Raw genomic sequence first — 17,312 nt, 5'->3', positions numbered from 1 at the left:
TTAAGAAATAACGGCCCAAATTTTCTCAGATTTGGTGAAAGATATAAACTTACAGATTTAAGAAACCCCACAAAGGATAAACACAATATCTAAAATTACTCCACTAAAATGCAGAGATTGTCAGAAATGAGAGAGGGGGAACACTTTTATATCTGTCTAAAAGAAAGACACTTTACACATAAAAACACTGGTTGAAAGTGGATGGGAAAAGATACATCATGAAAACAGAAAGCATGAGGAAATGGAAGTGGCTATATTAACGTCCCGTGAAGTCATTTTCAAGACAAAGAATATTATCAGCAAGAAAGAGGGACACTTCATATGAAAAGATATAGCAATCATAAACATATATGAACCTAACAACAGAGCTTCAAAATACATCTAAAAGTAACAATAAAAAGAAGAAATAAGACAATCCTACAGTCAGAGCTGGAGATTTTATCACCCTTCTCTCAGCAATCGACAGGACAATTAGACATAAAATCAGTAAAGATGGAGATGATTTATTACATCAACCAGTGATATTTAGAAAATATCCACCGAACGCTCCCATTTTAAATGTTCCATAGGCTTTAGAATAAAATCTGCGTTTGTTACTCTGGCCCCGCAAACCCTCTCTCTCTTCAGCTTGATCTCGTCTCATCCCGCCCCACCCCCCTCATCCATTACAGCCACACCACACCCGGCTTCTTCCAGTTCCTTAAACACGCTCTTTCCCACCACATTACGGGCTACGTCTGAGCCATGACTTCAGCCTAAGACGCTCTCCCTCCTCACCCTGCTCCCATCTTCGAAAGACCAGCCTTGTCATTCAAGTCTCCAGTTCAACGCCACTTCTCCAGGGGGTCAGTCTTCGACCCATCGATCTAACGTGGCCCCCAAGTCAGAATACCTGACACTGAGTTTCGAGTCTGTTTGGAGTATAGACGTTATTACTTCCTGATACATTTCCTGTTTATTTCTGTTTCTCTCAACAGAAACTCAAGGAAATAGAACAGAAGCTCAGAGAAAGCAAGGCCTTTGTCTACCTTGCTCATCCCAGCAATGCCTGGCCCAGCGTCAGTGTTTGATAAACACGGGCTGAACGAGTGAAGGAAATCCTAGACGGTAACTTTACCTCTGATCTTATATTTATTTCCTGTTTTCCAAGATTTATTTCTAAATCTGGGTATAACATACATATATTTATAAGCTGCCTCCAAATCTAACTGGAACGAGAGCGTATAAATCAACACACTGAGGAGTAACAGCAGGCCGGGCGCTGCTCTGGCGTGCTCCATGCACACACCACAAGCCTGAGAGACGGGCTCTGCCATCTCTCGGATTCTCAGCCGAGGAAACCCAGGGGGAAAAGCTGGACCGCTCGCCCAGTTTTATGCAGCTAGTAACGAGGGGAGTCCAGATCCAAACCCAGGCAGTCTGAATTTAGAGCCTGAACTCTTGACCATTACGTACGGCCACCCATAGACCTAAACAGCATATTATAAATATTCTGGTTTAGAAAGTGATTGTGCATCCAGTATCCTATTTGCGCCTCATTTCATAGATGAGGTCACAGAAGCTCCAATATGAAGTCCGCACGCTGTGAGCCCCTTAAGAGCAGGGACACTGTACTGCTCGCACTTGTAACCTCTGGATCTGAAACCAGGCACGCCTCCAGAGTGTGTTCAGTCACTGGCCCCACATCACACGGCAGGTGAGAGGCACGGCTGCCCCTAACCCTAGCTAGGCCTTCTGTCTGCGAGTCAACTAATGGTCACGATGAAAACACTGACCACACGCACGCACGCAGCAAGCATATACTAAGCACTACACCAGCGTTAGAGACAACGCATGGTGTGAGGATCAAAGGAGGAAGCAATCACGGAAGACTGGGATAGCCGTACACACAGACTCGGTGGGGAACACAGACAGCGAGTTAGACCACAAAAGAAGCGAGGTTTCCACAAGCCAAGAAGCGGAAGCCGGTTCTAGGCTGGGGAGAGGACACAAGCAAAGCAACAAAAACGAGAATGGGTTTGGTGGGTTTGGGGAATGTCGGTTAGTGGAAGTTCTATGTAAGAAGGTGGAGAAAGACAAAGAGGGAAAGGTAGGTGATTACTCATATAGAGACAGGTGCATGTCAGGACAAGCTCTTTGGACCTTAATGCACAGGAAATAGGTTAAGCATTAAAAGTCTGGGGACACAGGAAAGTAGAAATACCATATACAAAACATACATTTCAAGATGTCTGACAAGAGTTTCCTGGGGTTTGGGGTCATAAAACAACCACCAGAAATGATGAAACCGAGGAGTCAGAGAATTATTGATAACTTCAATGCCTAAAGGTTCACTGATTTCGAGAACCGTACGTGATGCCCCAAGGCTGGACGGTATCTTCAGTAAGAGTATCGAGCAAGCTGCTGAGGAGCCGTGGAGCATTACGCCCCACGGGAATAATCTGGTCAACAAGACCCACCGTGTGCGGAGGTGGAAGAGAAAGAGAAGCGCTGGGGAGCAAGCCAACAAAGAAAAGCTCCAACGTTTCAAGTTCAGATGAAGACACATCAGCATCGGTCACCAATACCGGCAAGAAGTGCTTAAGAATAACCCCATGTCGATTGCCCGTCTGTTTCAACCTAGCAAGATTTATCTATTAAAGGAGATTTCTCTGAGTCTCACAAGGCGACTCAGCACACACTGAAACCGGAGAGCGAAGCTTCTAAGACACAAGAAAGAAATTTTTTTTGACAGATCAAGCTGTCATACTCATCCAGACAAAACGCCTGATTATGATTCAGACGGAAATAATAGAGTTCTCCGTACTGAGTAAAATCCTGTTGGATTTAGCTTACTTTTTTACATGATGCTGAATGTACACCATAATTTGACCATTCTTCTTGGAAATACATTAATATAATCTAAAAAGTACAGAAAAATATCAACTCTTCATGTATATCAATAAACCAGAAAGAAAGGAATCTCTCTCCAATTTTCAAACATACAAAGATTACTAAAATTAGTTCAAATTATGCTTTGCCTTCTTTGGACCACTTAAAATGCTTTAGGGTAAAGATACATCATGCTAATAACAGCATATGTTATTTCTTAAATACATTTTAATTAAAAATATTTTCTAAGTTCTGTTTTAATTTCTTCTTTGACCCATAAATTATTTAGAAGCATATTCATTCCAGGCAGTTAGGGATTTCTTAGTAAACTCTTATTAAATTTGAGCTTAATTCCATTGTGGTCAGAGCAGACTCTGAACAAATCTGTAGAAGCTTTCTTCAGGGCTCAGCATACGATCCATTTGGATAAATCTTCCACGTGTACTTTACAGAAGGCAAATTCCATTTTTGCTGGATGGAGCATTCTGTCTACGTCAGTTAGGTCAAATTTATTCATCGCTTTATTAAGACCTTCTCTATCTTTACCAATGTTTTGTCTGTTTGTTCTATAAGTTCTTGAAGTGTGTGTGTTAACGTCACCCAGTAGGAATGTAGAGTTGTCTTGTTTCAGATCCGTCCACTTTTGCTTTTTATATTTTGAAGTTATGTTATTTGTAACATACAGATTTAAGATTGTGATACTGACCCTTTTATCATCATGAAATAATCTCTTTTTCTCTCCAAGCAGCATTACTGTGCAGCTTGTCTGATATTAGTGTTGATTTACAGCTTGGCTTTGGTTAATGTTGGAATCGTCTATCTTCTTCCATCCTCCTGTTTAAAGTATGTAACTTGTATGCAATATATAATAGAGTGTGATTATTTATCCAGGCAAACTTATTCTTTTACTTGGAATATTGAGTCCATTTACATTAAATGCAATTACTTATGTAGATAAATTTATAGCATCTTATTCTTTGTCTTCAATTTGACCCATCTATTTTACGTCCTCTCTTTGTGTCCTATTTTGGATTAATCCAATGTTGTTTAATTCCATTTTTCCTCTTTTAACTTGTTAGATACACACATTTTATTCTTTTGAAGGTTACCTTGAGATTACAGTATGTATCCTTAACTGATTAAAAGCCAACACAAATTATTACTTTTACTATCCTCCCCCAATAATCCTAGAATCTTAAAATACTTGACTTCTTGAACCCCTCTCCTGCCTTTTGTGCTGTCATAGATTTTAGTTTTATATACATTTAAAAAACCTAAAACATTATATTATTGTTTCCATGTTTAATATTCATTTATATTTTACAAACAGATTGACCCTGTATAACGTCCTTCATTCCTTCTCGCATTTCCATCTGGGATCAATTTCTTTCTGCCTATAGTATCTCTCTTTAGTATTTATCTTAACGCAGGTCCACTATTGACAAATTCTCCCAGGTTTCGTCTGAAAATGTCTTTATTTCATTTTCATTTTGGAAGGAAATTTTTGCTGGGAATAGAATTCTGGATTGGCAGTTTTTCCTCTTTCATTACTTTAAAGATGGCCATTTCCCTGTCTGCCTTTTTCTTTACCATTTCTTTTCAGATGTCACAGTCAGGTCAGCCGTATTATGGCTCCTTTAACAGCACCGTGTCTCCTTCCACCCTCCGGGTGATTTGAAGATTTTCTCTTTGCAGTAGGTTTCCACAGACTTATAACAATGTGCAAAGGTGTGTTACCTTTGTATTCACGCTGTGTAGGGTTTTCCAAGTTCTTTGCATCTTTAAGCTGCTGTCTTTCATCCTTTTGTAAAATTCTTAGCATAATCTCTTCAAATATTACTTCTGCCCCATTCTCTTTCTTCTCTTTTTGGGATTCCAATTCAACACGTTTCTTTTAACCACGTCCCACATGTCTTTAATGTCCTTATGTATTTCTTTTGTACATTCCTTTTTCTGTGTGCTTCAGTTTGAGATTATCTACTGACTGCCTCCCTATTTATTAATCCTGTTTTATGCTGTAACCAACCTGCTAGGTTCTAGCCACAAGGTTCTAGAACATCCATTTGGTTCTTCATAATGAATTCAAATTATGCTGAAATTCACCATTCCTCCATCTATGCTATCCATCTTTTCCTCTATTGTCTTGAACATATTATTTATAGTTATTTCTAAGTACTTGTCAACTAATTCCAATATCTGATTCATCTGTGGGTCTGCTTCTATTCCCTTGTTTGTGAGCCACATTACCTTGCCTCTTAGATGTCTAAGAATTTTCTACTGTATGCTGAATACTGGAGAGTCTCTCTATATTATTTTCCACCTATAGAAAAGGACAGAGAGGGCTCCCCTTGTGCTCTGTTACACAGGTGGGGAGGGGGCTCATAAGCCACTAAGGGGTTAAGCTGGGCTGGGGCTCAGTTGCCATTTTTGCAGAACTGCGTCTGCCTCCGGTTTGCCCGCTTGCTAAGGTAGCCTCTCCATGGAGCACAGTGAGCGCTCACTGTCTCCTCAGCCCCAGATTCAGTGCTGCCCTCCAGACGTCTTCACAACAGCTCTTTGGCCTCCTGCCTCATTCGGCTTCAATACTCGGCATACATCTCAAGAGGGAGACTAACCACGTGTTTGGGGTTTCTCCAGTTTCACTTGTTTTTTTTCTCTAGGCCCAGAAACCTCTTCTGGTTTTTCTGTCTCCCAGAAGCAGCCTTCTGCCAGGGGACAGAGCTGGACTCTCCTCTGCCCACCACGGCTGGAATCAACAGCTGCCCCAGGCGATAAGCAGCTACAGATCGTCAGTGTCGGTGGACCACTCCCAGGGTTTCCTCTCAGGCCTGTTCAGTTTTCAGATTCCTGACACAGCAGGTCTACACTTCAGCACAACACGGTAGGGCAGTGGGGAATGTCAACGTGTCTTCTAGAAGCTGTTGGCTTCTCTCTCCAGCTCCCCTCCAAATGTCTCGTTGGGAAAACCAGCTGTGTGTTTGAGGGCCCCGCCTCCCACCAAGTCTCAGATTTGTCACTTCAGCAACGTGTGATCAGAAAACTTCGCTAGTTTCTCTTTCGCCCAGTAGTAGCCTTCTGCCTAGCGTCATCTCCAGAATCAGCAGGCTTCTGCAGAAAACCAAATGGCTGGTAATCCCCAGGGCACCTCTGAATGATTCTCTCATCTCTAGAAACTTAGCCCAACTAGATATATATACATATATATACACATCCCTCACTGTTTCCAGAGCATTCTAAAGCCTTTAAAAGTATGATTTTTACAGATGTTGTCACATCTCTAATAAACCACATATCATATCTTGTACTACTAATTACTCTCAACGAATATTTGTAAGATATTTAGTAGTCTTAATATTTTCCAAAGGACAGTTTAAATATGCTTTTGAAAGAAAAGCATCAGTAAAACTTCTTACCTCTTCATAAAACTTCACCTGAGGGACAGCTTCATTAATTTCATTCAAACAAAAATCTTTAAATAGCAAGAAACCTAAAGGAAAAGAATAGAAAATTTCAGGGTGGGCAATAAATGGAATTTTTTTACCTCACAGGATGTTTTCAAAGGAATGTGTTCATACCTCAACCTCTTCCTCCCCTACCTCGAAAAAAGTAAATAAATAAAGATTTCAAGAGGCTAATTATACTCGAGAAGGAAACACTCCAGGTGAAGCAAGAGGACCACATACTGGGCTCCTTGGTCTGGGGTTCCTTCTCTATGGGCAGCCCCCCTCCCACTTTTTAAAAATGCACCATAAGCAGGGCTGGTGGTCACCGCCACTTAGAGCCACTGGTTACTAGAGCAAGCAGAAGGATGACCACGAAGTCAGAGATACGGGTACCGTGGGAGTGTTGGTTAGGGTTGCCATGGAGCTGATAAACACTGTGCCCACAGAAACAGGGCTAAACTCCCTAAAAAGACAGACAGACTTTCACAACCTTTCTAGCTGAATACTGGAGATACTATACTTTTCTCTCACCACTTACTACCCCAAAGTCCCTCAGAGTCCCCACCAAATGCCCCATGCCAGAGCACATTCCCAGATCATTCTTTGCTCCTATACAACTCCACGCTTCATCTTTAAACAACCAGTCCCTTATGCCTGGAATACCGCCCCCATGCACAGTGCCTGGTACACAGTAGGAGGCCAATGAATACTTGTTAACTAAATATATGTTTACGTGGGCTTTCCAACATGCCTCTGTGAGAGTACTGAGCATACTCCAATTAATTATCAGATTCATATCTCCCACCCCATCTGCCAATGTATGTCCAGCTTAATGCCTAACACACAGGCAAGCTGAAAAGCAAGAATGAGGTTGAGTAGGACAAACTGTTAGCACACTGAGGGTGGAGATACTGGAAGATTATAAAAAGTTAAAAACAACTGACAAAAACAAAACAAGCAAAGGATTGCTAGAAGAAACAGAAGTCACAGAAAGGAACTGAAGAAAGACTCACAGAAAGTCTACTTTGCAGACAGAAGGTAGACCCGAATTCCCCAGGTGGGACGGACACAAAGGAAGCAGTTTTGACAAGATTTTCATTCCAGTTAGCGTCAGAATCATGTAACTTGAACTTGTCTGTTCTTGCTCCATAAATTCCCCTACATAGTTCCAGGAACATGACCTTTGAAAATGGTAGACATGGGGCTGGCCCGGTGGCACAGCAGTTAAGTGTGCACGTTCTGCTTCAGTGGCCTGGGGTTCGCTGGTTCGGATCCCAGGTGTGGACACAGCACTACTTGGCAAGCCATGCTGTGGCAGGCGTCCCACATAGAAAGTAGAGGAAGATGGGCACAGATGTTAGCTCAGGGCCACTCTTCCTCAGCAAAAAAAAAGAGGAGGATTGGCAGCAGATGTTAGCTCAGGGCTAATCTTCCTCAAAAAAAAAAAGAAAAGAAAATGGTAGATGCTTGCTCATTGGAACTAAAAGTATTAGGACAACTCAAGCTAAACGGGCAAGGCCAGCCTTAACCAGGGTTGGGGGCAGATCGGCAGCAAAAGCAGGGCCACACTAATCTTATCAAGGAACTGTGGTGAGGGTGAGGCCACATACGAAGCAGACAGGAAATTCAAGAGGCAGACAAGCAGGAAGAGCTGAAGATGCAAATCTCTACCCATTCGCACGTTAATATTTTTATTTTTAAGTAAGAGTATTGGTTGTCTTTTCATTCTCATTCATTTCACAGTAATTTCAATCCCCCTTGTCAGTTCTTCTCTGACTCATGAGTCATTCAACAATGTATAGTTTAACTTCCAGATATTTTGGGGGTTTTCTGGCACGTATGTTTCTGATGCTGACTTCTGTTTAATTCTGTTGTGGTCAGAGAACAGATTCAATATGATTTCAATGCTTTTAAATTTACTGAAACTCGGTTTGGGTCCCACATTTGCTCCATCTAGGTGAATGTTTCGGGTGCACTTGAAAAAACAGCAGCGTATAGGGCGGAGCATTTCATTAAGCAAAATAAAAAGGCAATTAAGCCAAGTTGGTTGACAAGGTTGCCCGGGTCTGTCCTCTCAGCCCTCACTGCATAAATGTCTGTCTGTTTATTTTATGCATGATCGACAGAGGACTGTTAAAATCGCCATTTGTAATTGTGGATTTGTTCATCTTTTTTCAGTTCTGTCAATTTCTGCTTCATGTATTTCTTTTTCTATTTTTGGAACCGAAAAACTAAAATGAGAATCTGAATTTAGGTATTCTGATCATATTAGAGACGTCTTTAAAATGTCTATATGACAAAACGAAATAACACGACGCATGGACCACTAGCTTTTGACGGCCCTTGGAAGCAGATGGAAAGTGTTTCATCGCGCCCTCTCACGGCCTCCAGAATCTAGTCCCTACTTTCTTCTCCAGCCTTGTTGCTAGATTCTGTCCCGAGCTCACGTGTCTCAGGCCAAGTGCCTGTATTCTAGTTTCTCTAACACCAAGTTCAATCCGTTCTCAGGGGTTCTAACTTGCTATCCCCACTTCCTGAAACTCTGTTTCCCTGGGTTTTAGGAACCGTCAGAGCTCAGCTCACATGCTCCTCCTCCTCAGAAAGGCCCTCTGTGACCCTCAGTCGCTCTCATCTCTCATCCATTCCTCTCTCTCTCTCACAAACACATGCGTGTGCATGCCCACGTGTTCACGTACATACAACACAAACACTGACAACTTGTTTACAGCACTTACGACTACCAAAACCTACCATATGCATATGTTTTTTACTTCTTTATTCTCAACCTTCCCCACTGCGAGGTAAGCTGCATATGGACGGGCTGTGTATGTCTCATTCTCTACTGCATTTGCAGCGACAAAAACACCGACTGTGACACAGAGTGAGCTCAGGAGAAAGGACAAAGAAAGGAAGGAGGAAGGGGAGGAGAAAGGCAGGCAGGAAACAAGGAAAGAAGAAAGGAAGAAAAAAGGGAGGGGGGAGAGAAGAAGGATGAGGGGGAGAGGGAATAGAATAATAAACATCTGACTTCAAATGTTTTTACCCACTTCTTTAATGCAATTTCCATTGTCAAGTGTAGGATGAGCCAAAAGATTATTTGAACATTCTACAGTGGAAAAAATTCAGTATTTTCCTCACGTCTGTACATAAACTGGAGCTTTACTTTCTATCACAGCAGTTGCTAAAAATGGAGCAGCAAGAAGAAAGATATTTTGGCTTTTGGATAAATTTTAGATCATTGTGCTCCAGGCTGAAAGCAATTTACCTTCATCAGGCTTAAATTACATAAAAAAACAAATGAAGCATTACTCAGATTAGAACAAAAGCTAAAGGGCAAAAATAAGGAAACAATTTGCCTAACAAGTTCACTTCATCAGTGCAATTTCTCCAGATTTTAAAGAATAAAAAACAGGGCCCCAACACCTGCTTACTAGATAATTATGGAATGTGTTTGCCCTTGTTTCTTTATTGAACCACTGCAAATTGCCTGAATACTGATTAACTTTTGAGTGTCTATAACATCCAGGAAAGGCAAATGATCCCAATTTGCCACCACAATATTTTGCAAAAGTTAGTGGAAAGAATTGTATTGCAATTTTTTTTTTATTTTTTGCTGAGGAAGACTAGCCCTGAGCTAGTATCTATTGCCAATCTTCCTCTATTTTGTATGTGGGTCACCACCACAGCATGGCCACTGATGAGTGGTGTAGGTCTGTGCCTGGAATCCAAACCCGTGAACCCAGGACACCGAGGTGGAATATGCCGAACTTAACCACTATGTCAATACACAGGTCAGCCCTTGTATTGCTTTTTATAAAATATCAATTAAGAACTTCTGAAAGTATTAAATATAAGTGGTTTCTATGAGAAATTCTGCAATTTAACCTCCTAAAAAATTTAAAAGGGGAAAAAAGAAATACGAAAAAAATCCCTTAAGACATAAGATTCAAACACTAGGAAGGAGGAGAGACTGTGTAACTGCTAAAAGTTCCTACCAACATCAACTGATTTGACACAGCCCTCACTGAGTGCTGTCTAGGAGCCATTGCGCTAAGCACCGAGATGCAATGGTGTAGACAGAGTTTTTCTCAAAAAGGGCTTAAGAGCTGACGTAAGGTCCGTACAACAAAGAAGTAAACAAATAAAACAACTGTAATTTATGGTAAACAATATAAAGGAATTAAATATGATGCTGAGATGGATGATAAAAAGAGGACAATGTATTTCACATAGAATGTCCTTAAGACCTTTCTGAACTCTGAGATGACAAAGCACAAAGCGTTTCAGATTAAGAAAGCCTAGAATGCCTGATTTCACACCTTCGACTCCATATTGTATTAGAAGTCTTAGCCAGTGCAATAAGGTAAGAAAAGGAAATAAAAGTTACTCAAAGTGGAAAGGAAGAATTAAAACCGATTCTGTTCATAGACAATCTGGTTATCTACATGGGAAATCCCAGCTACAAAGTAACTACTGGGACACACAGCGAATGCAGCAAGACCACAAAATACAAGGAGATGAGAATCAATGACATTCCGATATACTTGTATCACACAATTTTAAAATGGAATTTTCAAACAAGACCATTTGTAATAACATCAAAGAACAATCCAAACTTAGGAATAAATAAATAAGAGACATGCTAAGGCCATGAGCTGAAAACTACAAAATACTACTGACGGAGATTAAAGAAGATCTAAATAAAGAGAAACATACACTCAGTGTATGGACTGGAAGACCCAGTACTGGTTCAATGTTCACTCTCCCCAAATGGATCTCTAGATTCAGTGCAATCCCGATCAGAATTCCTGCAGGCTTTCTAAAGAAACCAACAAGCAGTTTCTAAAATGTATATGGAAATGCAAAAAATCTAGAACACCCAAAACATCTGGGGAAAGAAGAAAAGGTTCAAGGACTTAGACCAGTGGATGTCAAGATTCATTACACAGCCACAGGAATCAATACACTGGGGTTCTGGCAGAAGATTAAACAACGGAACAGAATAGAGGGCCCAGAAATACACCCTCATTTATATGCAGTCAACTTTTGTCAACAAAGATACCAAAGCAATTCATTGGGAAAAAGAAGTCTTTTCAACAAATGGTGCTGGAAAACCTTATATTCAAATGGGGGGAAGAAAGGAAAACAACTCTTAGTTCACACCTCACAAAGAATGAAATTAAGATTGATCATAGAGCTAAATGTAAAAGCTAAAATTATAAAGTTTCTAGAAAATATATAGAGTATCTTCACAGGAAATATTTATGCAGCAGATTTCTCAGGCAGGATACAGAAAGAAATGATAAATTTGATTTTAGCAAAATTTAGAACTTGTGCTCATTAAAAGACATTTAAGAAAACAGATCACCCACAGACTGGGATAATATATTACAAAACTTAAATCTGAAAAAGGCCTGTACCCAGGTTATGTATACATTAAAAAAACACAAAACAACGGGGCCAGCCCGGTGACGTAGTGATCAAGTTTGTGCACTCCGCTCTGGTGGCCAAGGTTCATTCACAGGTTCAGATCCTGGGCGCAGACCTAGCAACGCTCGTCAAGCCAAGCTGTGGCGGCATCCCACATAAAATAGAGGGAGACTAGTACAGATGCTAGCTCAGCAACGGTCTTCCTCAAGCAAAAAGAGGAGGATTGGCACAGACGTTAGCTCAGAGCCAATAGTCTTCCCCCTCCCCCCAAATAAAAACCTCTTACAAATCAATTTTTAAAAGGAAAAACAGCCTAATATGAGAACAGGCAAAAAATTCGAACACTTCACAAAGAAGAGACACAAACAGTCAACAAACACAAGAAAAGCACTGTGCAACCACTATAACGGCAGAGTCAAAAAGACTGACAACGTCAAATGTTGGCTCCAGAACTCTCGCTCACTGAGCAGCTGTCGGATGGTTTGGACTCCTCGTGCCTCTGAGTCAACAGGCAAGGAACAGAGTTACTGTGCTGGCGGGGGTGACTGATCCTGACTACCAGGGGGAGGCTGGTCTGCAACTCCAGGACTCCACCCTGGAGGGAAGGGAAGAAAGGAGCAGAGGAGGGAGAAGAAAGAAGAAAGGGAGGAAGAAAGAAAGAGAAAGGAGGGAAGGCGCTTTCTTAGAGTCAAATGCCGACCAAAAACTCTAGAAGGAATGATGGAGTCAGAAAATCAAAAGGTGCCAAAGCCAGTGGGTCAGAGTTTGATGAGGACCAGAATATCCACACAGGCTCAGAAGGAATGTCCTATAAATCACTGGTGTCTTACAAAGGGGAGCTCGCACCTGCAGACCCTCGCAGACACCCACCTCAGGAGGTGATTGGAATTAGCATCGCCAGTACTGGGACAAAACAAAGTCACAGCGCATGAGAACAACACAGCCATCTGCCGTATTCCTGACAAGAAGCATGATCTGAATCTAAACTGTTATGAAACTTTAAACAAACCAAAATAAAGAGACATCACAAAACAGCTGGCCTGTACTCTGAAAATGTTACAGTCAAGAAACCCAAAGACGGCTGAGGAATTCCCCAGACTGAAGGAGACAGAGAGAACCAGGGCCGGGTACCGTCCGCGGGTCAGGCACCCACCAGGGGTCTTGGAACGCGTCCCCCGTGGATAAGGGGGGACTGCTGGAGTGGCTGTCCGTGGGCCACAAACCGGGATCTAAAATTTCTAGAAGCCAATGCCTGACCACTTACACGGCCCTCACTATCTATAAGACGTTCTTCACGAAGCACAAGTTTGCACGGGAGATAAAACCACGCACACACAGAGGCATGGGACGAAATGAGTAACGACAAAGCTGCTCGGTAATGCAGGGGTCGGAAGCAACAACTCCGACACATCCAGGATACACAATACTCTTTGAAGCGAAAATAAAGGAAATCTTAAATGATAAATAGAAAGGCAAACTCGTAAATGAAGAAAATAAAAGCATACACGTATAAAAACTGAAAACTCCCATCGGGTGTGCCATCCTTCCCAGCTGAGTCTTTCTAACCTAAACTCCCAATGAATAATTCTCGCTTTCATTTCTTCCGAGTTCCAACAGGACTAAATAAATACAAATTGAAATGAATATTTAATTATATTTACTTATTGCAATGTAAACCTTAAACCTATTTATTTTTATTTGACTCTACTTATCAAACTAGAACTTTCACTTCTTGACTTCAAACTTCACAGAAAGAGAAAATTATCAATGAAATGTAACTTAGGAATATTGTAAATAGTGAGGTCTTCTAAAATGCAAGTTATCCATCCCAGCCTCAATTTAAATTCCTCACAGATGTGTTCAATAAAATATTCTCAGATTAATTAACGAGATCATTCATTTAGACAATGGGGAGATTTGGGGCCCTGAATATTAATAGTCCAGTTGACAAAAGCACAGATGGTAAGGAAGGTGGCTGAAGAAGAATCCACAATTTCCCAAGCAATTGGCTCTTAACTCAAAAGGAAAAGCAAAAGAAACTGGGCCTGGGAGGAAAATGTGAAAATACAGCGGCAAGAAAAGTATATCCAAACCCTTCGAATAGTTGGGTTACTTTTAGCCTTTTAAAAAATTTTATTACGAAATGATAGAAAAGACAAAGTTTCCTGCTCCGCCACACGCTCTTTCCAGACTTGGTCCATGTTTTCATTTATCACAGTTCTGCGCACATCCGATCATAAACAAACTAACTGACAACTAAAGTGAGATTTAACATAATTGAAAGTGAAGTAGAAATATTATGCCAATATGCCATCTGATTTATGTTTCCCAAAGACTCCTCCAAGAACAATGATTAAAATTGGCATTAGGAAAATCAGAGTCTGCAGGTCCAACCCAGATTAAACACGGCCGGGACAAAATGGGGATGGGGTTGGACATGCCAAGTCTAACCACAATTTTCACAAGGAAGAAACAGAATGAGAGTCAACCAATTTACACATGTGTGTTCAGTTGGTAATAATTCAGGAGGCTATGCACTTGTATTTGAGCACTTGTCTATAGCAGTATTTCAACAAAGGTTTATTTAAAACAAAAGAGAATCAGGGGCCAGCCCCATGGTGTAGTGGTTAAGTTTGCGTGTTCTGCTTCAGCGGCCTGGGGTTTGCAGGTTCGGATCCTGGGCGTGGACCTACACACCGCTTATCAAGCCATGCTGAGGTGACATCCCACACACAAAATAGAGGAAGAGTGGCACGGATGTTAGCTCAGGGCCAATCTTCCTCACCAAAACAAAAACAAAAAAACACAAAAGAGAATCAACCAATAAGTATTTATAGCATGGTACTGTAAGTGTGAAATGTAGAGGTTCTCAAAACAATTATACTCTGATTGGAGGTATGGACAGATAGACATAAAGATAACACTTCATCACATAGCATTAGTTAAGTGTCACATTTACTTTGTAGGGACAGACGCATTCCTTCCTTAGATCACCAGACAGCAACCTCACCAGGCTCCCGGCCACTCATCCAGTCTCTGTTCCGATTCATGCCGCACGCTGCTGCCCCAGACCCGATCATGCCGTCCCCCTGCTTTGGAAATTCTCCTTGTAGGTGGCCCAGAATGCTGGCTAAGACCCAGCTTCCTTTGTCTGCCCCGTGGTGCAGACCACACTCTGCCCCACAGCCTCCCCTGCACAGAGGCGCAGCATGCACCATGCCCGCCCGCACGGCCGATGGGAGCACCTGTCACTTGACATGCCACGAGCCCTCCGCACCTTCACACGGACTCCTCTAAGTGAAACACACTCCTCTTCTCTCCGCACCCACTCCCTTCCCACCAGCCACCTGACAATTCTCCTCCACCCACTTTCCACCGTCTTTCTCACAACCATCCCTCTTTCTCACATTCCCTCCAGACTTTATCTGGTTAACGCCCACCTCACCTTGAGGACTTCAAATGGCAGTAACATAAGGCAGTCAACTCTGAGGGACCCCAGCCCAGGCTAGGGGGAGGCGCTGCCCCTCTTCTCTGCTCCCATAGCCTGGCGTTCTTAGACCTTTCAAAGCCTTATCTCAGTATATTTCAATCTTCTGTTTTTATTTCACAAATGGCTAAAATGGGTCAAAGTGTTAAAAATACATTACAAGGTATCAAGTGACAAGCTTCTTTCCCATCCCCGTCCCCCGTCTTCCCGGTGGTGCGCCACCACCACCACCTCCAAGGGGACCACGGTTACTGGCTCCTGGTACGTGTCTTTTCGGGGAAGTGGTGGGGTCACTTCCGGACCAGGGCTGTTAGGAAATCAGTGCGACTTCTTTTCCCTCTTTCACACAAGTCCTGAGGGACACCAGCACCACAACATGGAAAGAGCTTGGCACCCGGAGGGAAACCTCCCACTAACCCAAAACACCGGCCCGCGCTGTCACCAGATGAGAAAGAAACCTCTGTGTGTAGAGGCCCTGACATCCCGCATCTCTTTGTTACAGGAGCACGTGTCAACTTCTAACACGACACGGAGGCAGGTCTGAATACGAACTCTTATCTTCCGCCATGCTATGCCATCAGCATTTTCCCACAATAGTAGAACCCTGGAGACCTTTCTAGACTCGTCAAGAAGAGCTCCTTGCTTCCTCCTCATGGCTGCGTGGCATTCCATGGTGCGGAGTATCACTATTTATATGACTCGTCCCTAATGATGAACATTTGAGTTGTTGCAAATATTTCGCTTTTACAGAACTGCTGCAGGAAATAATCTCTGCCATACATCATGTCTCACGTGTTCAAGTACATCTGTAGGATACACTCCTCAGAGGGAAACTGAAGAGCTCAAGGTTACACAGACATTCTGTTCTTTTCCAGACCTGGCCCAACTAGCCCCACTGGAGTAGGACCTGTACATAGTCCCACCAGCAATGGCACAGAGGACCTGTTCTGAAACCCGCAACCCCATCAAAAGCGTTATTGGGGGCCAGCCCAGTGGCACAGCAATTAAGTGCGCACATTCTGCTTCGGCAGCCTGGGGTTCGCTGGTTCAGATGCCAGGTGCAGACATGGCACTGCTTGGCACGCCATGCTGTGGTAGGCGTCCCACATAGAAAGTAGAGGAAGATGGGCACGGATGTTAGCTCAGTGCCAGTCTTCCTCAAAAAAAAAAAAGCATTATTGAACTTTAGGATCTTTTGCCAATTTGAAAGATAAAAAAATAAAATCCTATTTCAGAGTAACTTTAATTTGCCTTTCCCTTATTTTTTTAGTGAGGTTGAAATCTTTTCAAATGTTTAGGATCCATTTGTTTTTGCTTTTTATTTATTTATTTTGGGGGTTTTTTTTGTTGAGGAAGATTCACCCTGAGCTAACATCTGCTGCCAATCTTCCTCTTTTCGTATGTGAGCCACCACGACAGCATGGCCACTGACAGACGTGCCTGGGAACTGAGCCTGGGCTGCTGAAGCAGAGCGTGCTGAACTTTAACCACCAGGCCATCAGGGCTGGCCCTGTTTTTCCTTTGTAATGGCCTGTCTGCATAGTCTTTGCCTGTGTCTACCCTGGGTTATGGGTCTTCTGCTCACAGGTGTCTAGGGCCCTTCTGCTTTGGGGTTTGCCATCAGGTCGGCTGTGCCAAATCTTCCAGCTCTCCACCTCTCGGGTCCTCGGCCCCGTCTGGGTGATCCACACATCCATTTCTGGTTCCTTGTTATATTCCTGGCGTTTATGGAAACACCTCTAGCATTTCCCTGTCACACACGACACCAGCCTCTGGAATAGACAGCTGGCATCATGTTAAGATGTCAGTATAAGTCTTGTTATTTACTTGAGGGCTCCACGAGGGAACCGCCTGCTCCTGTGTATTTTTCTCTCTGATCCTCAGCACAATGGCTGGGACTTCCTCGGCTCAATAAACATTCGATAAATTTCCCAAGGGGCAGGTCGGTGCAGCGTGCAGCACGGTCACACAGAGTTTCAGGAAGAGGCAGAGCACCAGCTGGGCGTGGAGAGATCAATGGACCAGAGAGGGTCGGGGAAAGCAGACAAGTCTCTGAGGCAGGAAACTTTAGGTGAGGTAAG

At 42.7% G+C, this 17,312-nt stretch overlaps 1 protein-coding gene across 4 annotated transcripts in view; it reads right to left on the bottom strand.

The window, feature by feature from the left end:
• Positions 1 to 17,312, bottom strand: part of GRK3 (G protein-coupled receptor kinase 3) — a 128,291-nt gene that overhangs the window by 63,897 nt on the left and 47,082 nt on the right. For all 4 annotated transcript variants that reach the window (XM_046639772.1, XM_046639773.1, XM_046639775.1 and 1 more), the window contains one exon: positions 6,285 to 6,358. In XM_046639772.1, the coding sequence (XP_046495728.1) occupies positions 6,285 to 6,358 (74 nt within the window). The remainder of the gene's footprint in view (positions 1 to 6,284; positions 6,359 to 17,312) is intronic.

Source organism: Equus quagga, chromosome 15 (assembly GCF_021613505.1).
Source record: "Equus quagga isolate Etosha38 chromosome 15, UCLA_HA_Equagga_1.0, whole genome shotgun sequence".
Lineage (NCBI taxonomy): Eukaryota > Metazoa > Chordata > Mammalia > Perissodactyla > Equidae > Equus > Equus quagga.
This window is presented reverse-complemented; position numbering and strand designations above follow the sequence as displayed.